This window comes from Convolutriloba macropyga, chromosome 7, assembly GCF_964194025.1.
Source record: "Convolutriloba macropyga chromosome 7, txConMacr16.3, whole genome shotgun sequence".
In the NCBI taxonomy this organism is placed as follows: Eukaryota; Metazoa; Xenacoelomorpha; order Acoela; family Convolutidae; genus Convolutriloba; species Convolutriloba macropyga.
The window spans coordinates 61,566,048-61,593,135 of NC_134474.1; the positions used below are offsets into that span (position 1 = coordinate 61,566,048).

The 27,088-nt window shown below is 30.4% G+C and overlaps 1 protein-coding gene across 1 annotated transcript in view; it reads left to right on the forward strand.

Moving 5' to 3' along the window:
* LOC142343093 (defecation cycle abnormal dec-7-like) overlaps positions 1-26,581 on the forward strand; it is a 118,646-nt gene extending 92,065 nt beyond the window's left edge. Inside the window, exons 6-8 of the mRNA XM_075394780.1 lie at positions 24,327-24,737; positions 25,488-25,696; positions 26,007-26,581. Coding sequence (XP_075250895.1) covers positions 24,327-24,737; positions 25,488-25,696; positions 26,007-26,468 — 1,082 coding nt within the window. The 3' untranslated portion in view covers positions 26,469-26,581. The remainder of the gene's footprint in view (positions 1-24,326; positions 24,738-25,487; positions 25,697-26,006) is intronic.
* The last annotated feature ends 507 nt before the right edge of the window (positions 26,582-27,088 follow it).

Below are 27,088 nucleotides of genomic sequence, written 5' to 3' on the forward strand. Positions count from 1 at the left end.
TCCTTTCTAAACAGCTTATGGTATTTATTCAATTAACGACCGTTTCAGCTCTCTGATGAATACTAAAAGTTAAAAAGTGAGGTTCAACTATCACAGGTAGACTTCATAGGAATATCAAATCAAAAATTTAAAGAGCGTTTCTGGTTTCTGTTGTCAAAAAGGTTTTTTTTGTAGATTTTCGTTTCTGAACAGCTAATGGACCTTATTTGAATAATGAATTTTTTTACCAACAACTAATTCAAAAAACGAGTTGAATTTTTAAAAATTGTTTCTATGACAATTTTAAGCGAAATAATCAAAGAGCGTTTTCTCATTTTCTGTTGCCAAAAACGTTTTTTTTCCATCATTTTTTGTTTCTGAACAGCGAGATAAAATTATTCAAGTAATGACAATTTTGTCTCAATAAATAAGAGTAATAGTTAAAAAGGAGGTTGAACTATTAAATGTAGATTCTAGTGGAATATGAACCCAAAAATTCAAAGAATGTTTTTGAATTCATGTTTAAAAACGTTTTTTTATTGTCAATTTTCCTTTCTGAACAGCTGAATGATCTTATTCAAGTAAAGACCTTTTTAGCACACATGAAATTAGTTCAGAACTGAAGTGGAACGATTAAAAATAGGTTCTATAGGAGTATGAGGCCAAAAACTTAAAGAACGGTTTTTGAATCTCTGTTGTCGAAAAATTTTTTGTCGAACAGTTGACTGACCTTATCAGGCAACGGCCCTTTCAGCAGACTAATAATAAGTTCAAAACTGAAATTGAACTAATAAAAAGAGAATCTACAGGAATATGAGGCCAAAAATTTAAAGAACGTTTTTGAGTTTCTGTTGTAAAAAACGCTTTTTTGTCAATTTTCCTTTCTGAACAACTGACTGACCTTATTCAGGTAACCGCCCTTTCAGTAGACTAATAACTACTTCAAAAATGAAGTTGAACTAATAAAAAGGGAATCTGCAGGAATATGAGGCCAAAAATTTAAAGAACGTTTTTGAATTTCTTGTGCAAGAAACGTTTTTTTTGTCAATTTTCCTTTCTGAACAGCTGACTGACCTTATTCAGGTAACGGACCTTTCAGCATACTAATAACTAGTTCAAAACTGAAATTGAACTAATGAAAAGAGAAACTACAGGAATATGAGGCAAAAATTTAAAGAACGTTTTTAAAATTTCTGTTGTAAAAAACGCTTTTTTTGCCAATTTTCCTTTCTGAACAACTGACTGACCTTATTCAGGTAACGGCCCTTTCAGTAGACTAATAACTATTTCAAAAATGAAGTTGAACTAATAAAAAGGGAATCTACAGGAATATGAGGCCAAAAAATTAAAGAACGTTTTTGAATATCTGTTGTAAAAAACGTTTTTTTGTCAATTTTCTTGTTCAAGTAAAAACCTTTTTAGCAAACATGAAATTAGTTCATAATTGAAATGGAACCATTAAAAAAATTTTATCGGAGTTTGAAGCCAAAAACTTAAAAAACGTTTTTCGAATTTCTGTTGTCAAAAAACTTTTCTTGTCGATTTTCGTTTCTGAACAACTAATGCATCTTATTCAAGTAATGACATTTTTTCCTCATTTATAATTATTTAAAAATTGAGGCTCAACTAAGAAAAGTAGACTCTAGAGGAAATTCTAGAGGAAACTTAAAGAGCGTTTTTGAATTTCTGTTGTCAAAATGGTATTTTTTTTTCGTAGATTTTCGTTTCTGAACAGCTAATGGAACTTATTCAAGTAAAGAAATTGTTTTCTCACTAACAACTAGTTAAAAATGAGGCTGAACTATTAATTGTGGATTCTATGAAAATATTAAGACGAAAATTAAAAGAACGTTTTTTGAACTTGCTGTCAATAACATTTTCATTGGTCATTTTTCGCTTCTGAACAGCCGACTGAACTTATTTGAGTGAAGGACTTTTTGGCGCATTAAAAATTATTTCAAAGCTGACATGGAACCATTCAAGATAGATTTTTTAGGAAGATAAGGCCAAAAACTTAAAGAGTATATTTGAAATTCTGTTGTCAAAATCTTTTTTTGTCGAGTTTTGTTTCTGAACAGCTAATGGAAACTATTCAAATGATTACTTTTTTGACTCGCTAACAACTATTTCAAGAGTGGGAATGAACTATTAAATGGGGATTCTATGAAAATATTAAGACAAAAATATAAGAACGTTTTTTGAATTTTTGTTGTCAATAACATTTTTATTCGTCATTTTTGGTTTTTGAACAGCTGACTGAATTTAACTGAGTAAAGGCCTTTTCAGCACACTAAAATTTAGTTCAAAGCTGAAATGAAATCATAAAAAATAGAATCTATAGGTACCAAAAACTCAAAGAGCGTTTTTGAATTTCTGTTGTCAAAAATGTTTTTTTCCGTAGGTTTTTGTTTCTTTTTTTGCCAATTTTCCTTTCCGAACAGCTGACTGACCTTATTCAGGTAACCGCCCTTTCAGTAGACTAATAACTACTTCAAAAATGAAGTTGAACTAATAAAAAGGGAATCTGCAGGAATATGAGGCCAAAAATTTAAAGAACGTTTTTGAATTTCTTGTGCAAGAAACGTTTTTCTGTCAATTTTCCTTTCTGAACAGCTGACTGACCTTATTCAGGTAACGGACCTTTCAGCATACTAATAACTAGTTCAAAACTGAAATTGAACTAATGAAAAGAGAATCTACGGGAATATGAGGCCAAAAATTTAAAGAACGTTTATGAATTTCTGTTGTAAAAAATGCTTTTTGTTGTCAATTTTCCTCATTGAACAGCTGAGTGATCTTATGCAAGTAAAGACCTTTTTAGCCCACATGAAATTAGTTCAGAACTGAAGTGGAACCATTAAAGATAAACTGTATAGGAGTACGAGGCCAAAAACTTAAAGAACTTTTTTGAATCTATGTTATCAAAAAATTTTCTGTCGATTTTTGTTTCTGAACAGCTAACGGAACTTATTCGAGTAATGATTATTTTTACTCACTAACAACTAGTTTAAAATTGAGGCTGATTTTTTAAGAGTGGATTCTATGAAAATATTAAGACGAAAACTAAAAATTTTTTTTTAAATTTCTGTTGTCAATAACGTTTTTATTCGTCCTTTTTCGTTTCTGAACAGCTGACTGACCTTATCAGGTAACGGCCCTTTCAGCAGACTAATAACTAGTTCAAAACTGAAGTTGTACTAAAAAGAGAGAATCAACAGGAATATGAGGCCAAAAATTTAAAGAACGTTTTTGAATTTCTGTTGTAAAAAATGCTTTTTTCTGTCAATTTTTCTTTCTGAACAGCTGACTGACCTTATTCAGGTAACGGCCCTTTCAGCAGACTAAAAACTAGTTCAAAACTGAAATTGAACTAATAAAAAGAAAATCTACAGGAATATGAGACCAAAAAATTAAAGAAAGTTTTTGAGTTTCTGTTGTAAAAAACGCTTTTTTGCCAATTTTCCTTTCTGAACAGCTGACTGACCTTATTCAGGTAACAGCCTTTTCAGTAGACTAAAAAATATTTTAAAACTAAAGTGGAACTAATAAAAAGGGAATCTACAGGAAAATGAGGCCAAAAATTTAAAGAACGTTTTTGAATTTCTGTTGTAAAAAACGTTTTTTTGTCAATTTCTCTTTCTGAACAGCTGACTGACCCTTTTCAGATAGCGGCCCTTTCAGCATACTAATAACTAGTTCAAAACTGAAATTGAACTAATGAAAAGAGAATCTACGGGAATATGAGGCCAAAAATTTAAAGAACGTTTATGAATTTCTGTTGTAAAAAATGCTTTTTTTTGTCAATTTTCCTCTCTGAACAGCTGACTGATCTTGTTCAAGTAAAAACCTTTTAAGCACACATGAAATTAGTTCATAACTGAAATGAAACCATTAAAAAAATTTTATCGGAGTTTGAAGCCAAAAACTTAAAAAACGTTTTTCGAATTTCTGTTATCAAAAAACTTTTCTAGTCGATTTTCGTTTCTGAACAACTAATGCAACTTCAAAACTGAAATTGAACTAATGAAAAGAGAAACTACAGGAATATGAGGCGAAAAATTTAAAGAACGTTTTTAAAATTTCTGTTGTAAAAAACGCTTTTTTTGCCAATTTTCCTTTCTGAACAGCTGACTGACCTTATTCAGGTAACGGCCCTTTCAGTAGACTAATAACTATTTCAAAAATGAAGTTGAACTAATAAAAAGGGAATCTACAGGAATATGAGGCCAAAAATTTAAAGAACATTTTTGAATATCTGTTGTAATAAACGTTTTTTTGTCAATTTTCTTGTTCAAGTAAAAACCTTTTTAGCAAACATGAAATTAGTTCATAATTGAAATGGAACCATTAAAAAAATTTGATTGGAGTTTGAAGCCAAAAACTTAAAAAACGTTTTTCGAATTTCTGTTGTCAAAAAACTTTTCTTGTCGATTTTCGTTTCTGAACAACTAATGCATCTTATTCAAGTAATGACATTTTTGCCTCATTTATAATTATTTAAAAATTGAGGCTCAACTAAGAAAAGTAGACTCTAGAGGAAATTCTAGAGGAAACTTAAAGAGCGTTTTTGAATTTCTGTTGTCAAAATGGTATTTTTTTCGTAGATTTTCGTTTCTGAACAGCTAATGGAACTTATTCAAGTAAAGAAATTGTTTTCTCACTAACAACTAGTTCAAAAATGAGGCTGAACTATTAATTGTGGATTCTATGAAAATATTAAGACGAAAATTAAAAGAACGTTTTTTGAACCTGTCAATAACATTTTCATTGGTCATTTTTCGCTTCTGAACAGCCGACTGAACTTATTTGAGTGAAGGACTTTTTGGCGCATTAAAAATTATTTCAAAGCTGACATGGAACCATTCAAGCTAGATTTTTTAGGAAGATAAGGCCAAAAACTTAAAGAGTACATTTGAAATTCTGTTGTCAAAATCTTTTTTTGTCGAGTTTTGTTTCTGAACAGCTAATGGAAACTATTCAAATGATTACTTTTTTGACTCGCTAACAACTATTTCAAGAGTGGGAATGAACTATTAAATGGGGATTCTATGAAAATATTAAGACAAAAATATAAGAACGTTTTTTGAATTTTTGTTGACAATAACATTTTTATTCGTCAGTTTTCGTTTTTGAACAGCTGACTGAATTTAACTGAGTAAAGGCCTTTTCAGCACACTAAAATTTAGTTCAAAGCTGAAATGAAATCATAAAAAATAGAATCTATAGGTACCAAAAACTCAAAGAGCGGTTTTGAATTTCTGTTGTCAAAAATGTTTTTTTTTCCGTAGATTTTTGTTTCTGAACAGCTAATGGAACTTATTCAAGTAAAGAAATTGTTTTCTCACTAACAACTAGTTAAAAATGAGGCTGAACTATTAATTGTGGATTCTATGAAAATATTAAGACGAAAATTAAAAGAACGTTTTTTGAACTTGCTGTCAATAACATTTTCATTGGTCATTTTTCGCTTCTGAACAGCTAACAACTAGTTCAAAAGTGATGTTGAGCTACTAAGAGATGTCTATAGGAAAAACTAGCGAAAAGCATAAAGAAATTTTTATGATTTTCTGTTTTTAGAAAATTTTTTCGTCGATTTTCCTTTCTGAACAACTTATGGTATTTATTCAAGCAACGACCATTTGGCTCCCTAACTAATATTAAAAGTTAAAAAGTGAGGTTCAACTATCACAGTTAGACTTCATAGGAATATCAAACCAAAAATTTAAAGAGCATTTCTGATTTCTGTTGTCAAAAACGTTTTTTTTTGTAGATTTTCGTTTCTGAACAGCTAATGGACCTTATTCGAGTAATGATTTTTTTACCAACAACCAATTCAAAAAAGGGGTTGAGTTTTCAAATATTGATTCTATGAGAATATTAAGCGAAATAATCAAAGAACGTTTTTTCATTTTCTGTTGCCAAAAACGTTTTTTTCCGTCATTTTTTGTTTCTGAACAGCGAGATAATATTATTCAAGTAATGACCAATTTGACTCATTAAACAAGAGCAATAGTTAAAAAAGGAGGTTGAACTATTAAAAGTAGATTCTAGTGGAATATGAAGCCAAAAATTCAAACAATGTTTTTGAATTCATGTTTTAAAAACGTTTTTTTATTGTCAATTTTCCTTTCTGAACAGCTGAGTGATCTTATTCAAGTAAAGACCTTTTTAGCCCACATGAAATTAGTTCAGAACTGAAGTGGAACCATTAAAGATAAACTGTATAGGAGTACGAGGCCAAAAACTTAAAGAACTTTTTTGAATCTATGTTATCAAAAAATTTTCTGTCGATTTTTGTTTCTGAACAGCTAACGGAACTTATTCGAGTAATGATTATTTTTACTCACTAACAACTAGTTTAAAATTGAGGCTGATTTTTTAAGAGTGGATTCTATGAAAATATTAAGACGAAAACTAAAAATTTTTTTTTAAATTTCTGTTGTCAATAACGTTTTTATTCGTCATTTTTCGTTTCTGAACAGCTGACTGACCTTATCAGGTAACGGCCCTTTCAGCAGACTAATAACTAGTTCAAAACTGAAGTTGTACTAAAAAGAGAGAATCAACAGGAATATGAGGCCAAAAATTTAAAGAACGTTTTTGAATTTCTGTTGTAAGAAATGCTTTTTTCTGTCAATTTTTCTTTCTGAACAGCTGACTGACCTTATTCAGGTAACGGCCCTTTCAGCAGACTAAAAACTAGTTCAAAACTGAAATTGAACTAATAAAAAGAAAATCTACAGGAATATGAGACCAAAAAATTAAAGAAAGTTTTTGAGTTTCTGTTGTAAAAAACGCTTTTTTGCCAATTTTCCTTTCTGAACAGCTGACTGACCTTATTCAGGTAACAGCCTTTTCAGTAGACTAAAAAATATTTTAAAACTGAAGTGGAACTAATAAAAAGGGAATCTACAGGAAAATGAGGCCAAAAATTTAAAGAACGTTTTTGAATTTCTGTTGTAAAAAACGTTTTTTTGTCAATTTCTCTTTCTGAACAGCTGACTGACCCTTTTCAGATAGCGGCCCTTTCAGCATACTAATAACTAGTTCAAAACTGAAATTGAACTAATGAAAAGAGAATCTACGGGAATATGAGGCCAAAAATTTAAAGAACGTTTATGAATTTCTGTTGTAAAAAATGCTTTTTGTTGTCAATTTTCCTCATTGAACAGCTGAGTGATCTTATGCAAGTAAAGACCTTTTTAGCCCACATGAAATTAGTTCAGAACTGAAGTGGAACCATTAAAGATAAACTGTATAGGAGTACGAGGCCAAAAACTTAAAGAACTTTTTTGAATCTATGTTATCAAAAAATTTTCTGTCGATTTTTGTTTCTGAACAGCTAACGGAACTTATTCGAGTAATGATTATTTTTACTCACTAACAACTAGTTTAAAATTGAGGCTGATTTTTTAAGAGTGGATTCTATGAAAATATTAAGACGAAAACTAAAAATTTTTTTTTAAATTTCTGTTGTCAATAACGTTTTTATTCGTCATTTTTCGTTTCTGAACAGCTGACTGACCTTATCAGGTAACGGCCCTTTCAGCAGACTAATAACTAGTTCAAAACTGAAGTTGTACTAAAAAGAGAGAATCAACAGGAATATGAGGCCAAAAATTTAAAGAACGTTTTTGAATTTCTGTTGTAAAAAATGCTTTTTTCTGTCAATTTTTCTTTCTGAACAGCTGACTGACCTTATTCAGGTAACGGCCCTTTCAGCAGACTAAAAACTAGTTCAAAACTGAAATTGAACTAATAAAAAGAAAATCTACAGGAATATGAGACCAAAAAATTAAAGAAAGTTTTTGAGTTTCTGTTGTAAAAAACGCTTTTTTGCCAATTTTCCTTTCTGAACAGCTGACTGACCTTATTCAGGTAACAGCCTTTTCAGTAGACTAAAAAATATTTTAAAACTAAAGTGGAACTAATAAAAAGGGAATCTACAGGAAAATGAGGCCAAAAATTTAAAGAACGTTTTTGAATTTCTGTTGTAAAAAACGTTTTTTTGTCAATTTCTCTTTCTGAACAGCTGACTGACCCTTTTCAGATAGCGGCCCTTTCAGCATACTAATAACTAGTTCAAAACTGAAATTGAACTAATGAAATGAGAATCTACGGGAATATGAGGCCAAAAATTTAAAGAACGTTTATGAATTTCTGTTGTAAAAAATGCTTTTTTTTGTCAATTTTCCTCTCTGAACAGCTGACTGATCTTGTTCAAGTAAAAACCTTTTAAGCACACATGAAATTAGTTCATAACTGAAATGAAACCATTAAAAAAATTTTATCGGAGTTTGAAGCCAAAAACTTAAAAAACGTTTTTCGAATTTCTGTTATCAAAAAACTTTTCTAGTCGATTTTCGTTTCTGAACAACTAATGCAACTTATTCAAGTAATGACATTTTTGTCTCACTAACAATTAGTTAAAAAATGAGGCTCAACTATTAAAAGTAGTTTCTAGCGAAAATTCAAGCCAAAAACTTAAAGAGCGTCTTTGAATTTCTGTTGTCAAAAAGGTCTTTTTCGTAGATTTTCGTTTCTGAACAACTAATGGAACTTATTCAAGTAAGGAAAATGTTTTCTCACTAACAATTAGTTCAAAAATGTGGCTGAACTATTAAGAGTGGATTATACGGAAATATTAAGAAAAAAAATAGCAGAACGTTTTTGAGTTTCTGTTGTCAAATACGTTTTTGTTCGTCATTCTTCAATTCTGAACAGCTAATGAAAGTTGATCAAGTAATGATTCTTCGTCTTTTTTCGTTATTGAAAAGCGAAACAATTTCAAGTGATGGCCTTTTCACCTCACTAGTAAATAGATAAAAAGTGAAGATGAGCTATTAAAAAGGTTCTACAAGAATATCTAGCTAAACATTTAAAGAGCGGTTTTTGAGCTTTTGTTGTCAAAAACGTTTTTTTTCGTAGATTTTTGTTTCCGAACAAATATTGGAAAATATTTGAGTAATGAATTTTTTTTACCAAGAACTATTTCAAAAATAGGGTTGACTTTTTTGAAAGTTGATTCTATGAGAATATCAAACGAAAAAACCGAAGAACGATTTTTCCTTTTCTATTGTCAAAAACGTTTATTTCCCGTCATTTTTTGTATCTGAACAGCGAAAAAAAATTATTCGAGTAGTGACCTTTTCGTCTCCCTAACATTTTCAACATAACTCTCTAACTTTCTGTCTCCCTAACATAATAAGTCTCCCGAACTTATTCAACTAAAGAAAATGTTTTCTCACTAACAAATAGCTCCAAAATTAGGCTGAACTATTAAGAGTGGATTATATGGAAATATTAAGGAAAAAAATAAATGAACGTTTTTTCAGTTTCTGTTGTCAAAAAAGTTTTTATTTGTCATTTTTCATTTCTGAAATATATTTTTCATCACTACAAAATTAGTTCATAACTGAAATGGAACCATTAAAAATAGATTTTATTGGAGTTTGAAGCCAAAAACTTAAAAAACGTTATTTGAATTTCTTTTGTCAAAAACTTTTCTTGTCGATTTTCGTTTCTGAACAACTAATGCAACTTATTCAAGTAATGACATTTTTTTCGCACTAACAATTAGTTAAAAATTGAGGCTGAACTATTAAAAGTAGACTCTAGCGAAAATTCAAGCCAAAAACTTAAAGAGCGTTTTTGAATTTCTGTTGTCAAAAAGGTTTTTTTCGTAGATTTTCGTTTCTGAACAGCTAATGGAAGTTATTAGCTAATGGAAGTAAAGAAAATGTTTTCTCACTACCACCTAGTTCAAAAATGAGGCTGAACTATTTATTGTGGATTCTGTGAAAATATAAAGACGAAAATTAAAAGAACGTTTTTTGAATTTCTGTTGTCAATAACATTTTCATTGGTCATTTTTCATTTCTGAACAGCCGACTGAACTTATTCGAGTAAAGGCCTTTTTGGCACACTAAAAAATAATTTCAAAGCTGACATGGAACCATTAAAGATAGATTTTATAGGAAGATAAGGCCAAAAACTTAAAGAGTATATTTGAATTTCTGTTGTCAAAATCTTTTTTTGTCGATTTTCGTTTCTGAACAGCTAATGGAATCTATTTAAGTGATAACATCTTTTGAATCACTAAAACTAGTTCAAAAATGAGGCTGAACTATTAATTGGGGATTCTAAGAAAATAATCAGACAGAAATTAACTAAACGTTTTTTGAATTTCTGTTGTCAATAACATTTTATTCGTCATTTTTCGTTTCTGAATAGCTGACTGAACTTAATTGAGTAAAGGCCTTTTTAGCACACAACAAAGTTCAAATATGAAGTGGAACCATTAAAAATAGATTCTACAGGAATATGAGGCCAAAAACTTAAAGAACGTTTTTGAATTTCTGTTGTCAAAATCTTTTTTGTCGATTTTCGTTTCTGAACAGCTAATGGAAAATATTCAAGTGATAACATCTTTTGACTCGCTAACAACTAGTTCAAAAGTGAGACTGAACTATTGAATGGGGATTCTTAGAAAAAATTCAGACAAAAATTAACAGAATGCTTTTTGATTTTCTGTAGTCAAAAACATTTATTCGTCGTTTTTCGTTTCTGAACAGCTGACTGAACTTAATTGAATAAAGGCCTTTTTAGCACTCTGAAAATTAGTTCAAAAATGAAATGGAACCTTTCAAAATAGATTCTATAGGAATATGAGGCCAACAATTTAAAGAACGTTTTTGATTTTCTGTTGTCAAAATATTTTCTTGTCGATTTGTTTCTGAACAGCTGATGGAAAATATTCAAGTAATGAGTATTGTGGCGCACTAACAGCTAGTTCAAAAATGGTGTTGAACTATTAAGAAATTTCTAAAGGAATAACAATAGAAACGTTTAAAGAACCTTTTTTGAATTTCTGCTTTTAGAAAAGTTTTCTTTCGTCAATTTTCGTCTCTGCACGGCTTATGGAATTTATTCAAGCAATGCCTTTTTTGGGTTTCTAACTAAAACTAAAAGTTGAAAAGTGAGGTTCAGAAATCAAAGTTAGACTCTATAGGAATGTCAAGCCAAAAATTCAAGGAGCGTTTTTAATTTCGGTTGTCACAAAAGTTTTTTTATTCGTAGATTTTCGTTTCTGACCAGCTAATGGACCTTATTTGAGGATTGAAGTTTTTAACTAACAGCTAATTCAAAATTGGGGTGGTTTATGGTGGTTTATCGAAAGTTGATTCTATGAGAATATCGAGCGAAAAAATTGAGGAACTTTTTTTCAATTTCTATTGTCAAAAACTTTTTTTTTTCGTCATTTTTTGTTTCTGAACAGCGAAATAAAATTATTCAAGTAATGACCGTTTTGACTCATTAAATAAAACTAATAATTAAAAAACGATTTTGAACAATTAAAAGTAGACTCTATTGGAATATGAAGCCAAAAATTCAAAGAACTTTTTTGAATTTCTGTTGTAAAAACGTTTTCTTTTGTCAGTTTTCCTTTCTGAACAAGTGACTGATCCTATTCAGTTTAAGACTTTTTTGGCACACAAGAAATAAGAAATAAGTTCATAATTGGAATGCAACCATTAAAAATAGGTTTTATTGGAGTTTGAGGCCAAAAACTTAAAAAACGTTTTTTAAATTTCTGTTGTCAAAAACTTTTTTGTCGATTTTTGTATCTGAACAGCTAATGGAAACTATTCAAGCGATAACATCTTTTGAAGCATTAAACTAGTTCAAAAATGAGGCTGAACTATTAATTGGGGATTCTAAGAAATAAATCAGACAAAAATTAGCTAAACGTTTTTTGAATTTCTGTTGTCAATAACATTTTCTTCTTCATTTTTCATTTCTGAATAGCTGACTGAACTTAATTGAGTACAGGCCTTTTTAGCACACAAGAAAATTCAAATGTGAAGTGGAACCATTAAAAATAGATTCTACAGGAATATGAGGCCAAAAACTTAAAGAACGTTTTTGAATTTCTTTGGTCAAAATCTTTTCTTGTCGATTTGTTTCTGAACAGCTGATGGAAAATATTCAAGTAATGAGTTTTGTGGCGCACTAACAACTAGTTCAAAAGTTGTGTTGAACTATTAAGAAATTTCTATAGGAATAACAATCGAAACGTTTAAAGAACCTTTTTTGAATTTCTGCTTTTAGAGAAGTTTTCTTTCGTCAATTTTCGTCTCTGAACAGCTTATGGAATTTATTCAAGTAATGACCTTTTTGGATTCCTAACTAAAACTAAAAGTTGAAAAGTGAGGTTCAGAAATCAAAGTTAGACTCTATAGGAATATCAAGCCAAAAATTCAAGGAGCGTTTTTAAATTCGGTTGTCAAAAAAGTTTTTTTTCGTAGAGTTTCGTTTCTGACCAGCTATTGGACCTTATTTGAGGATTGAAGTTTTTAACCAACAGCTAATTCAAAATTGGGATGGTTTATGTGGTTTTTTGAAAGTTGATTCTATGAGAACATCGAGCGAAAAAGTCGAAGAACTTTTTTTCAATCTCTATTGTCAAAAACGTTTTTTTTTTCGTCATTTTTTGTTTCTGAACAGCGAAATAAAATTATTCAAGTAATGACCGTTTTGACTCATTAATTAAAACTAATAATTAAAAAACAATTTTCAACTATTAAAAGTAGATTCTATTGGAATATGAAGCCAAAAATTTAAAGAACGTTTTTGAATTTCTGTTGTAAAAACGTTTTTTTTTGTCAATTTTCCTTTCTGAACAAGTGACTGATCTTATTCAGTTAAAGACTTTTTTCGCACACAAAAAATAAGTACATAACTGGAATGCAACCATTAAGAATAGATTTTATTGGAGTTTGAGGCCAAAAACTTAAAAAACGTTTTTTAATTTTCTGTTGTCAAAAACTTTTTTGTCGATTTTCGTTTCTGAACAGCTAATGGAACTTATTCAAGTAACGATTTTTTGGCTCACCAACACTTAGTTCAAAATTAATGCTGAAATTTTAAGAGTTGATTATACAAAAATATTAAGGAAAAAATTGGAAGACCGTTTTTTGAGTTTCTGTTGTCAAAAACATTTTTCGTCATTTTTCATTTCTGAACAGCTAATGAAAGTTAATCAAGTAACGATTCTTCGTCGTTTCTCGTATTTGAAAAGCAAAACAATTTCAAGTGATGGCCTTTTCAGCTTATAGTAATTAGATAAAAAGTGAGGATGAAACATTAAAAAAGATTCTATAGGAATATCTATCCACAAATTTAAAGAGCGTTTTTTGAGATTCTGTTGTCACAAACGTTTTTTTTTGTAGATTTTTGTTTCTGAACAGCTATTGAACAATATTCGAGTAATGAATTTTTTGTTACCAAGAACTAATTCAAAAATAGGGTTGAATTTTTAAAAGTCGATTCTGTGAGAAAATTAAGCGAAAAAATCGAAGAACGTTTTTTCATTTTCTGTTGTCAAAAACGTTTTTTTCCGTCACTTTTTGTTTCTAAACAGAGAAAAAAATTATTCAAGTAGTGACCGTTTTGACTCATATATTAACACCAATAGTTAAAAAATGAGTTTGAACTATTAAAAGTAGATTCTATTGGAATATGAAGCCAAAAATTCAAAGAACGTTTTTGAATATCTGTTGTAAAAACGTTTTTTTTTTGTCAATTTTCCTTTCTGAACATTTGACTGATCTTATTCCATTCAAGACCTTTTTAGCACACATGAAATTAGTTCATAATTGAAATAGAACCGTTAAAAATAGATATTATTGGAATTTGAGGCCAAAAACTTCAAAAACGTTTTTTGAATTTCTGTTGTGAAAACTTTTTTTGTCGATTTTGTTTTCTGATCAGCTAAGGCAACTCTTTCAAGTAATGATTGTTTTGGCTCACTAACAGCTAGTTCAAAATAAGGGCTGAACTATGAAGTGTTGATTCTATGAAAATATTAAGGAGAAAAATAGAAGAACGTTTTTTGAGTTTCTGTCTTCAAAAATGTTTTTTTTCGCCATTTTTGCATTTCTGAACAGCTAATGAAAGTTATTAAAGTTATTCTTCGTCTTTTTTTGTTTTTGAAAAGCAAAACAATTTCAAGTGAGGGAATTTTGAGCTTACTAGTAATTAGATAAAAAATGAGGATGAACTGTTAAAAAAGATTCTCTGGGAATATCTAGCCAAAAATTTAAAGAGCGTTTTTTTAGTTTCTAGTGTTAAAAACGTTTTTTTTGTAGATTTTTGTTTTTAAACAGCTATTGGACATTATTCGAGTAACAAATTTTTTACCAACAACTAACAACTAACCCCAGAAAAGTTGATTCTTTCCAAAAAAAATTTGATTCCGAAAAAAGTGAGGCTGAACTAGTAAGAGTGGATTCTATGAAAATATTGAGACGAAAACTGAAAGAACGTTTTTGAATTTTTGTTATAAATAACGTTTTTTTCCCTCATTTTTCGTTTCTGAACAGCTGACTGACCTTTTTGAAGTTACAGCCCTTTCAACACACTAATAACTAATTCAAAATTTAATTTGAACTATTAAAAAGAGAATCTATAGGAATATGAGCCAAAAGTTTAAAGAACGTTTTTTGAGCTTTAAAATCAAAATCGTTTTTTTGTCCATTTTTTTGTTTCTGAACAGCTCATGGGACTTATTGAAGCAATGACTTTTTTGGCTCACTAACAACTCGTTCGTAAGTGAGGATGAACCAATAATTGTATTTTCTACAAAATTATCAAGCTAAAAATTCAAATAACACTTGTTGAATTTGTGTTGTAGAAAACGTTTTTTTCGTCATTTTCCGTTTTTGAACAGCGAAAAAAATATCAAGTAATGACCTTTTAGTCTTAGTTAAAAAATGAGGCTCAACTATCAAAAAGAGACTCCATAGGAAAATCAAGCCAAAAACTAAAAGAGCGTTTTTGAATTTCTATTGTCAAGAACGTTTTTTTCGTAGATTTTCGTTTCTGAACAGCTAATGGACTTTATTCGAGTAATGAATTTTGTTTCCAACAACTAATTCAAAAATAGTGTTGCTTTATTGAAGGTTGATTCTATGAGAATATCAAGCGAAAAAATCGAAGAACGTTTTTTCATTTTCTGTTCTCAAAAACGTTTTTTCCGCCATTTTTTTTCTGAACAGCGCGCGAAAAAAAATATTCAAGTAGTGACCTTTTCGTCTCCCTAACCTTTTCAATATAACTCTCTAACTTTCTGTCTCCCTAACATAATAAGTCTCCCGAACTTATTCAACTAAAGAAAATGTTTTCTCACTAACAAATAGTTCCAAAATTAGGCTGAACTATTAAGAGTGGATTATATGGAAATATTAAGGAAAAAAATAAATGAACGTTTTTTCAGTTTCTGTTGTCAAAAAAGTTTTTATTTGTCATTTTTTATTTCTGAAATATATTTTTCATCACAACGAAATTAGTTCATAACTGAAATGGAACCATTAAAAATAGATTTTATTGGAGTTTGAAGCCAAAAACTTAAAAAAGGTTTTCTGAATTTCTTTTGTCAAAAACTTTTCTTGTCGATTTTCGTTTCTGAACAACTAATGCAACTTATTCAAGTAATGGCATTTTTTCTCACTAACAATTAGTTAAAAATTGAGGCTCAACTATTAAAAGTCTCTAGCGAAAATTCAAGCCAAAAACTTAAAGAGCGTTTTTGAATTTCTATTGTCAAAAAGGTCTTTATCGTAGATTTTCGTTTCTGAACAACTAATGGAACTTATTCAAGTAAGGAAAATGTTTTCTCACTAACAATTAGTTCAAAAATGTGGCTGAACTATTAAGAGTGGATTATACGGAAATATTAAGAAAAAAAATAGCAGAACGTTTTTGAGTTTCTGTTGTCAAATACGTTTTTGTTCATCATTCTTCAATTCTGAACAGCTAATGAAAGTTGATCAAGCAATGATTCTTCGTCTTTTTTCGTTATTGAAAAGCGAAACAATTTCAAGTGATGGCCTTTTCACCTCACTAGTAATTAGATAAAAAGTGAGGATGAGCTATTAAAAAAGGTTCTACAAGAATATCTAGCTAAACATTTAAAGAGCGGTTTTTGAGCTTTTGTTGTCAAAAACGTTTTTTTTCCGTAGATTTTTGTTTCCGAACAGCTATTGGAAAATATATGAGTAATGAATTTTTTTTACCAAGAACTATTTGAAAAATAGGGTTTATTTTTTTGAAAGTTGATTCTATGAGAATATCAAACGAAAAAATCGAAGAACGTTTTTTCCTTTTCTATTGTCAAAAACGTTTTTTTTCCCGTCATTTTTTGTATCTGAACAGCGAAATAAAATTATTCAAGTAATGACCGTTCTGACTCCTCAATTAAAACTAATAGTTGAAAATTGAGTTTGCAATTTTAAAAGTGGATCCAATTGGAATATGAAACCGAAAATTCAAAGAATTTTTTTTGAATTTCTGTTGTAAAAACGTTTTTTTGTCATTTTTTTTTTCTGAACAGCTGACTGATCTTATTCAATTAAAGACCTTTTTAGCACACATGAAATTAATTCATATTTGAAATGGAACCATTAACAATAGATTTATTTGGAGTTTGAGGCTAAGAACATAAAAAACGTTTTTGAATGTCTAAAAATTGTCAAAAAAAATTTATTGTCGATTTTCGTTTCTGAACAGCTAATGCAACTTATTCAAATAATGATTTTTTTAGCTCACCAACACTTAGTTCAAAAATAAAGCTGAACTATTAAGAGTTGATTATATGAAACTATTAAGGAGAAAAGTAGAAGAACGTTTTTTAAGTTTCTGTTGTCAAAAATGTTTTTCGTCGTTTTTCATTTCTGAACAGCTAATTAAAGTTAATCAAGTAACGATTCTTCGTCTTTTTTCGTTTTTGAAAAGCAAAACAATTTCAAGTGATGGCCTTTTCAATTTATAGTAATTAGATAAAAAGTGAGGATGAATTATTAAAAAAGATTCGTTAGCCAAAGATCTATTAAAAAAGATCTAGCCAAAATTTTAGAGAGGGTTTCGGATTTTCTGTTGTCAAAAACGTTTTTCTTCGTCATTTTTCATTTCTGAACAGCTAATGAAAGTTTTTCAAGTAATGATTCTTCGTCTTTTTTTGTTTTTGAAAAGCAAAACAATTTCAAGTAATGGTCTTTTCAGCATACTAGTAATTAGATAAAGAGTGAGGATGAATTATTAAAATAGTTTCTGCAGGAATATCTAGCCAAAAGTAGGAATTCTGTAGGAATATCTAGCTGTAGGAATATCTAGCCAAGTTTCTGTTGTCAAAAACGTTTTTTTTTCGTAGATTTTCGTTTCTGAACAGCTATTGGATATTTTTCGAGTAACAATTTTTTTTCACCAACAAGTAATTCAAAAATGGGGTTGAATTTTCAAAAGTTTAAAAGTTGATTCTATGAGAATTAAAAGCGAAAAAATCGAAGAACGTTTTCTCATGTTCTGTTGTCAAAAACGTTTTTTCCGTCATTTTTTGTTTCTGAACAGCGAAAAAAAATATTCAAGTAATGACCGTTTTGACTCTTTAATTGAAATAATAATTAAAAAATGAGGTTGAACTATTAAAAGTGGATTTTATCAGAATATGAAGCCAAAAATTCAAAGAACTTTTTTGAATTTCTGTTGTAAAAACTTTTTTTTTGTCATTTTTCTGTTCTGAACAGCTGACTGATCTTTTTCGACTAAAGATCTCTTCAGCACACTTGAAATTAGTTCATAACTGAAATGGAACCATTAAAAATAGATTTTACTGGAGTTTGAGGCCAAAAACTTAAAAAAACGTTTTTTGAATTTCTGTTGTCAAAATGTTTTTTTGTCAATTTTCCTTTCTGAACAGCTGACTGATCTTATCCAAGTAAAGACCTTTTAAGCAAACACGAAAGTAGTTCATAACTGAAATGGAACCATTAAAAATAGATTTTATCGGAGTTTGAGGCCAAAAACTTAAAAAACGTTTTTTGAATTTCTGTTGTCAAAAACGTTTTTATTCGTTATTTTTCATTTCTGAACAGCTAATGAAAGTTATTCAAGTAATGATTCTTCGTCTTTTTTTCGTTTTTGAAAAGCAAAACATTTTCAAGTAATGGCTTTTTCAGCATGCTAGTAATTAGATAAAGAGTGAGGATGAACTATTAAAAAAGATTCTGTAGGAATATCTAGCCAAAAAATTAAAGAGCGTTTTTTGAGTTTCTGTTGTCAAAAACGTTTTTTTTTTCGCAGATTTTCGTTTCTGAACAGCTATTGGACATTATTCGAGTAACAATTTTTTTTCACCAACAACTAATTCAAAAATGGGGTTGAATTTTTAAAAGTTTAAAAGTTGATTCTATGAGAATAATAAGCGAAAAAATCGGAGAACGTTTTTTCATGTTCTGTTGTCAAAAACATTTTTTTTCCGTCAATTTTCGTTTCTGAACAGCGAAATTTTTTCAAGTAATGACCGTTTTGACTCTTTAATTGAAACTAATATCTAAAAAATGAGGTTGAACAATTAAAAGTAGATTTTATTGGAATATAAAGCCAAAAATTCAAAGAACGTTTTTGAATTTCTGTTGTAAAAACGTTTTTTGTCAATTTTCTTTTCTGAACAGCTGACTGATCTTATTCAAGTACAGACCTTTTTAGCACACAAAAAATTACTGCATAACTGAAATGGAAGCATTAAAAATAGATTTTATCGGAGTTTGAGGCCAAAAATTCAAAGAACGTTTTTGAATTTCTGTTGTAAAAAAGTTTTTTTTGTCAACTCTCCTTTCTGATCAGTGACTGATCTTATTCGAGTAAAGACCTTTTTAGCACACATGAAATTAGTTCAAACTGAAATGGAACCATAAAAAACAGATTTTATCCGAGTTTGAGGCCAAAAACTTAAAAAACGTTTTTTGAATTCCTGTTGTCAAAAACTTGTCTTGTTGATTTTCATTTCTGAACAACTAATGCAACCTATTCAAGTAATGACGCTTTTGTCTCACTAACAATTAGTTAAAAAGTGAGGTTCAACTTTTAAAAGTAGACTCTGGAGAAAATTCAAGCCAAAAACCTAAAGAGCGTTTTTGAATTTCTGTTGTCAAAAAGGTTTATTTTCGTAAATTTTCTTTTCTGAACAGCTAATGGACCTTATTCAAGTAAAGAAAATGTTTTCTCGCTAACAACTAGTTCAAATATGAGGCTGAACTATTCAGAGAGGATTATACGGAAATATTAAGAAAAAAATCGAAGAACGTTTTTCGAGTTTCTGTTGTCAAAAACGTTTTTATTCGTCATTTTTCGTTTCTGAACAGCTATTGGAAGGTATTCAAATAATGATTTTTCGTCAATTTTTGTTTTTGAACAACAAAAAATAGTTTTTCAAGTGATGCACTTTCCAGCTCAATAGCAATTAGATGAAAAACGATGTTGAACTATTAAATGTTGATAGGAAAATCTAGCCAGGAATATAAAGGTCATTTTTTGTCTTTCTGTTGTCAAAAACGTTGTTTTTTTGAAGATTTTCGTTTGCTAACAGCTAATAGAACTTATTAGACTGATGAAAATCTTCACTCACCAAAAACTAATTCAAAACTGGGGTGATTTCTCAAAAGTTGATTCTCTGAGAATATCAAGCGAAAAAAACGAAGAACGTTATTTGATTTTCTGTAGTCCACGTTTTTTTACGTCACTTTTTGTTTCCGAACAGCGAAATAAAATTATTCAAGTAATGACCGATTTTACTCTTTAATTAAAATTAATTTTTAAAAAATGAGGTTGAACTATTAAAAGTAGATTTTATTGCAATATGAAGCCAAAAATTCAAAGAACGTTTTTGAATTTCTGTTGTAAAATTGTTTTTTTTGTCAATTTTCCTTTCTGAACGGCTGACTGATCTTATTCAAGTAAAGACCTTTTTAGCACACATGAAATTAGTTCATAACTGAAATGGAAGCATTAAAAATAGATTTTGTCGGAGTTTGAGGCCAAAAATTCAAAGAACGTTTTTGAATTTCTGTTGTAAAAAAGTTTTTTTTGTCAATTCTCCTTTCTGAACAGCTGACTGATCTTATTCAAGTAAAGACTTTTTTAGCACACATGAAATTAGTTCATAAGTGAAATGGAACCATTAAAAATAGATTTTATCGGAGTTTGAGGCCAAAAACTTAAAAAGCCTTTTTTGAATTTCTGTTGTCAAAAACTTTTCTTGTCGATTTCGTTTCTGAACAACTAATGCAACTTATTGAAGTAATGACATTTTTTTCTCACTAAAAATTAGTTAAAACTTGAGGCTCAACTATTAAAAGTAGACTCTAGAGAAAATTCAAGCCAAAAACTTAAAAGCGTTTTTGAATTTCTCTTGTCAAAAAGGTTTTTTTCGTAGATTTTCGTTTCTGAGCAACTAATGAAAATTATTCAAGTAAAAAAAACGTTTTCTCACTACCAACTAGTTCAAAAAAGAGGCTGAACTATTAAGAGTGGATTATACGGAAATATTAGGAAAAAAAAGGACGAACGTTTTAAGAGTTTCTGTTGTCAAAAACGTTTTTATTCGTCATTCTTCAATTCTGAACAGCTAATGAAAGTTGATCAAGCAATGATTGTTCGTCTTTTTTTCGTTATTGAAAAGCGAAACAATTTCAAGTGACGGCTTTTTCACCTCACTAGTAATTAGATAAAAAGTGAGGATGAGCTATTAAAAAACGTTCTACAAGAATATCTAGCTAAACATTCAAAGAGCGTTATTTGAGCTTTTGTTGTCAAAAACGTTTTTTTTTTCGTAGAATTTCGTTTCTGAACAGCTAATGGACATTATTCGAGTAATGAATTTTCTTGCCAACAACTAATTCAAAAATAGTGTTGATTTATTGAAGGTTGATTCTATGAGAATATTAAGCGAAAAAATCGAAGAACGTTTTTTCATTTTCTGTTGTCAAATACGTTTTTTCCGTCATTTTTTGTTTCTGAACAGCGAAATAAAATTATTCAAGTAATGACCATTCTGACTCCTTAATTAAAACTAATAGTTGACAATTGAGTTTGAAATTTTTAAAGTGAATTCTAATGGAATATGAAGCCAAAAATTCAAAGAACGTTTTTGAATTTCTGTTGTAAAAACGTTTTTTTTTTCGTCATTTTTCTTTTCTGAATAGCTACTGATCTTATTCAATTAAAGACCTTTTTAGCACAAATAAAATAAGTTCATAGCTGAAATGGAATCATTAAAAATAGATTTTATTGGAGTTTGAGGCCAAAAACTTAAAAAACGTTTTTTTAAAAATTCTGTTGTCAGAAGCTTTTTTTGTCGACTTTCGTTTCTGAACAGCAAATGCAACTTATTCAAGTAATGATTTTTTTAGCTCAATAACAACTACTTCAAAATGAGGCTGATCTATTAGAAGTTGATTATATAAAAAACATTAGGGAAAAAAATAAAAGAATGTTTTTCGAGTTTCTGTTGTCAAAAACGTTTTTATTCGTTATTTTTCATTTCTGAACAGCTAATGAAAGTTATTCAAGTAATGATTCTTCGTCTTTTTTTCGTTTTTGAAAAGCAAAACATTTTCAAGTAATGGCTTTTTCAGCATGCTAGTAATTAGATAAAGAGTGAGGATGAACTATTAAAAAAGATTCTGTAGGAATATCTAGCCAAAAAATTAAAGAGCGTTTTTTGAATTTCTGTTGTAAAAACTTTTTTTTTGTCATTTTTCTGTTCTGAACAGCTGACTGATCTTTTTCGACTAAAGATCTCTTCAACACACTTGAAATTAGTTCATAACTGAAATGGAACCATTAAAAATAGATTTTACTGGAGTTTGAGGCCAAAAACTTAAAAAAACGTTTTTTGAATTTCTGTTGTCAAAATGTTTTTTTGTCAATTTTCCTTTCTGAACAGCTGACTGATCTTATCCAAGTAAAGACCTTTTAAGCAAACACGAAAGTAGTTCATAACTGAAATGGAACCATTAAAAATAGATTGTATCGGAGTTTGAGGCCAAAAACTTAAAAAACGTTTTTTGAATTTCTGTTGTCAAAAACTTTTCTTGTCGATTTCGTTTCTGAACAACTAATGCAACTTATTCAAGTAATGACATTTTTGTCTCACTAACAATTAGTTAAAAATTGAGGCTCAACTATTAAAAGTAGACTCTAGAGAAAATTCAAGCCAAAAACTTAAAGAGCGTTTTTGAATTTCTGTTGTCAAAAAGTTTTTTTTTCGTAGATTTTCATTTCTGAGCAACTAATGGAACTTATTCAAGTAAAGAAAGCGTTTTCTCAATAATAACTAGTTCAAAAAAGAGGCTGAACTATTAAGAGTTGATTATACGGAAATATTGAGAAAAAAAATTGAAGAACGTTTTTAGAGTTTCTGTTGTCAAAAACGTTTTTGTTCGTCATTTTTCAATTCTGAACAGCTAACAAAAATTATTCAAGTAATGATTCGTCGTCTTTTTTTTTGTTTTTGAAAAGCAAAAAAGTGTCAATTTATGGCCTTTTCAGCTTACTAGAATTAGATATAAAGTGAGGAGGAACTATTAAAAATAGATTCTATAAGAAAAACAAGCAAAAAGTTTAAGGAACTTTTTTTTGAATTTCTGTTTTCAGAAACAATTTTTTCGTCAATTTTCCTTTCTGAACAACTACTTCAACATATTCAAGCAATGACCGCTTGGGCTCACTAACTTATACTAATTATGGTTGAAAACGAGATTGAATTATTGAAAGTAGATTCTATAGGAATATCAAGCCAACAATTTAAAGACCGTTTTTTGATTTTCTTTTGCCGATGTCTTTTCTTTTTTGTCAAAATTCATTTCTGAAAGCTGTTTGAATTTATTGAATTAACGACTTTTTTCTCACCAACTTTAATTCAAAAGTGAGAATGAACTACTGAAAGTTGAATCAATGAGAGAGTCTCGCCAAAACAATCGAAGATCGTTTTTTGATTTTCTGTTGTCAAAAGCGGTCCTCTTTCGTCATTTTTCGTTTCTGAACTGCAAAATAAACTTATTCAAGTAATGACCCTTTGGCTTACTAAATAATATTAATATTTAAAATTGAGGTTGATTTATTGAGAGTAGATTCTATTGGAATATGATGTCAAAATTTTTGAGAACGTTTTTGAATTTCTGTTGTCAAAAACGTTGTTTTTTGTCGATTGCTGTTTCTGAACAGCTCATGGAACTCATTCAACTAATGATTTTTTTGACCAACTAACAACTAGTTCAAAAGTGAGGCTGAACTATAAAAGAAATGATTCTATTGGAATATCAAGCCAAAAGTTTAAAGAAAAATTTTTTGAAATTCTGTTGTCCTTTTTTGTGTCAGTTTTCTTTTTTTGGAATAATTTTTTGCCCTAAGAACTTCTTCTTGCTTTCAAATAACTTACACAATTATTACTTGAAAAATGTGGTCTAAAAAGGAAATGAATATTAGATAAATGGGGACAAATTCCAGTTTTGCTTTTTTTTACCTGTGAAAAATTTTGGTTTTTGGATTGGTCTCACCGGGGAATTAGATTTATTGAGTTGACCTCGGAAGTTTCGGGCGGTTAGCGTCGGTGACGTCTAAAACCGTAGTAGAAAAAAATCTCCAGGAATAACGTCTGACAACACAAGAAAATCGTTCTTCTAGGTAACGTCTGTAGCCCAAAAACCCGGCAAAGAACATAGAGCTCGGATGTGAGTAGACTCAAGTCCAACATCTAGGGACGTGAAAGAAGGTTCTGTTCGAAGAGCGTTTACCAATTACTTGTTATATAGATACGGGAAAACAATTTCTCCAGTCAAAGGATTATATTCAATATAGGTTTTTGTAACAGTTTTTTATGATGATTACGTATTTGCGGGTAACCGTTTTCATTCTGTTCAAGGACTTGAGTCACGAGTTCACGCGCTGTCACTCTTGAATTGGTTGTTACACAGCAGTGAGAGTTACTTAAAAATAAGTGCGAGCGTAGTTCACAAGGTCGTTAGTGTTATTGACAGTCCCGCATGAACCTTTACCTGAGCGTGGACAACAAATTTCCAATTAGATCGTCATATGAATATTATTGACGAAAGTTTTCAAACGTCTTTTGATCCTATCAGTAAAAAAAGTTACAGTTCAGTTTTATGAATAGCGCAAAATGGAATGGGAATTTTAATTCCTTCCCATTAAGCAGCGGGCTTTTTTATATAGAAAGCTAATTTTATAATTGTAAATTTATGCTTTTTTGATAAATTTTAAAATATTTATCAATTAATTTAACCAATGCAACTAGTTGAACGTTTTGCGGAAAGGTTCAGATATATTTCGAGTGGTGGGGATTTTTGTTTTTATTAATTAACGTGCATTAGATCCAAAAGTTATACGGTTGGTAGCCTTTTCTCGGAGATGCTCGTGAACAATTTTGAGCCAAAATTCATGAATTTTTTTCTAACCGAGACAGCCTAGGTCAAACAAAAGATTTTGTTGCTCAGATCTTGGAGATGATTCTGATGCTATCACAGAGTTACAAGCAAGTATGCGACAGTTAGGGAAGGGGACAGTGTTCAGTGGAATCGCAATCAGACACAAATTCACTCTCGTTGAGTGTTACATGAACAGACAAACAGAAGAACTCAAAGTGTCTGTGAACAAAATTGTGAAAACAGTTGGACAAGGTCTATCCGAGTACAATCTGGCCCACGTGGAAGTTACAGAGTCAGTCACAAGTGAGGGAATCCAGATGGTCAGGTTTGAGTTCCAACAGAATATGATGATAGTTGAGGTCTATGCAGTTGGCAATTTGATCAATCTGAAGTTGTCTGTTCCTCCCACTTTCAGAAACAGGACACGTGGATTGATGGGAACATATGATGGAGATACAGAGAATGATTACACTGCATATGGTAAGTCCTCTTGTTTCGAAGTTCTGCGTGAATTTTACGATCTCTGTAAAATCTCTGCAATTTTATGCAAAAATCTCTTTACAGCAATAATTGAAGGAAAAAAACTAATCATTTTTCGTTAAATTCTAATATTGATCTAAGAATTGCATTGAGGATTTCCCAACGTTGTTTCGGAACGTTTATGTAGCAACTTTTGCGGTGTTTTCAGACTTTTCATTTGAGCATCGAGAACATAGCAGATAACAGCTCAAACCTTTCTAGGTAAAATGCGAGTGGATAAAATACTCGCTTTGTAATCTTTCAGACGTGAGATGATACGTGGAAGGTTCATTCGTTATTTCAAAGCCTATTGACAATGCTGATGATGAGCAGTCGTTATCGTGATAGGCAGATTTGAAGTCTTCTGCTTCCTTTTTGCCCTCTCCTTTAGGGCTACATTTCGGGGGGGGGGGGGTTATTTCTAATCTTTTGCTTATCTTTTAACCAAAGGATCGAGAATGAAAAACTTGTTCATGCCATTCTCTCGCTGATGTCTTTGTTTATGGTCAACCGACTCACAGTTCTTGGTAGGTGGGTACTGAGAGTTCGTGTTAAGGTAAAAAAAATGCCTGTCGAAGACCCTAGGAATAGTGTGCCCATCGGCTGATTATAACCGAGGTATTGCCTCATCATACCGGATTATTGTCTGGATCGTCTGATCATGGCAGTTTTTTAATCATGGCGTGTAATCGCTATTTTAGACTATTTTAGACAGCTCTGTCGTGAACACCACTGCCGATCTGCAACAAGTGCATGATATCTTTGGAGAATCCTGGAAAGTGTCTGATCAGAGAGACTGGCTCTTCTCAACTCAGGAGTTTGTCAATGCCATTCAACAAGACATCGAGGATGACTTCGGATTCTTACCAAGTTATGAAATGAACTTTGCCAGCGAAGATTTCAGGAACCAAGCTAACATTGTGAGTTTTTTATGACATACTGAAGCTGGAGCGCCATGAACGGACCTTTTGGTTTTACATTTTAAGCTGGATGAAAATAAATACAAGAAGGATATCATCTGGAGCTTCGTTGTAATGTTCGTAACAAAATTAGAGTTAATAGGAACTCACTTTGCTATAAAAACTACTTGATTGAGCTCTAAGATAATTTATCCAAAATCAATGAAAGCAGAGCCTAATGGCAAAAATCCGTCAATTTTTGTTTTCTGTTCTGCTCATTGGTTAATTATTTTCACAGCGGTAAGTTTTATTATATTGTATTTTTATTCAGACCTGCAATGGAGACTTGGCTTGTATGCGAGATGTATCTCTGGTTGGCAATCTGTCAATTGCAACAGCCTTCACTGCCTTCCAAAAAGACATCCAAACAGCTCAACTGTGGAACGAAGTTGCGAGACTCAACGAAGACACCTTCTTTTCTCAGACACCCATTGTGCGCCAAGCTGAGGATATTTTGGAAGAAATCGACGAAGAAGAAACCAAATTACTTATTATTATTCTTGGAAGCCTTTTTGCTTTCATCCTCTTAATTTTCTTAATTGTCATAATCCGCAAAGGCTGCACCCAAAGACCAAATACAAGAAAAGTAACGACCACGCACACGTCACAAGTTGATCCGGCTATTTCTGGCTTCTACCCAGATCAACACGCGATTAACAATGCTTTTGGGTATGTTCCAAACTTTGATGAGAAAGCATTCACCAACCCTTACAGCTCCACATTGAACTGGTGATTATTGAAAACATTGAAATAGTTTATGCTTAAATTAACCTTCTGTAAGTTAACAAAAAAACAATTGCTAACATTTTATTTTAATATTTTGAAAAATTTATTTTGTTTTATGTATTTGTGTGATATCCTAATTAATAGCCGCGCACAGCTATTTTTGGCCTTCTCTTGGTTTTTTACAATTCAAAGAATTTGAATTGCATTGGGGCGCTGTCTTTTTGTTCTTTTAAAGATCTGTTCACACATTTTCATGATTTTTGAAGTCAAATTGGAATAGTGATTTAGGTCACGCCGAGATAGAAAAGTGGAGCGAAAAAGCAAGTGGTTTTGCGGCGTGAAATTTTTTCGCTCTAATTTTAAAGCAGAGTGTGAAAACAGTGAAAATTCGCTTTCTCGCTGGTTTTTTTGTTCACTTTGATTTTTATTTTTTCTCGATTTTTTGGATAGGATTTTTTTCTATATGGTTTTTCCAATCCATTCCTAGTTCATACTAGTCCTAATTTTTTGTTTCAACCAAATTTCTATTTCTCGCTAGTGGTTTTTTGTCCACATGCGACATTTTGACATTGATTTTCTGTTTTTTTTTAATTTCTTGATCTGATTTTTTCTATAAATGGTTGTCCC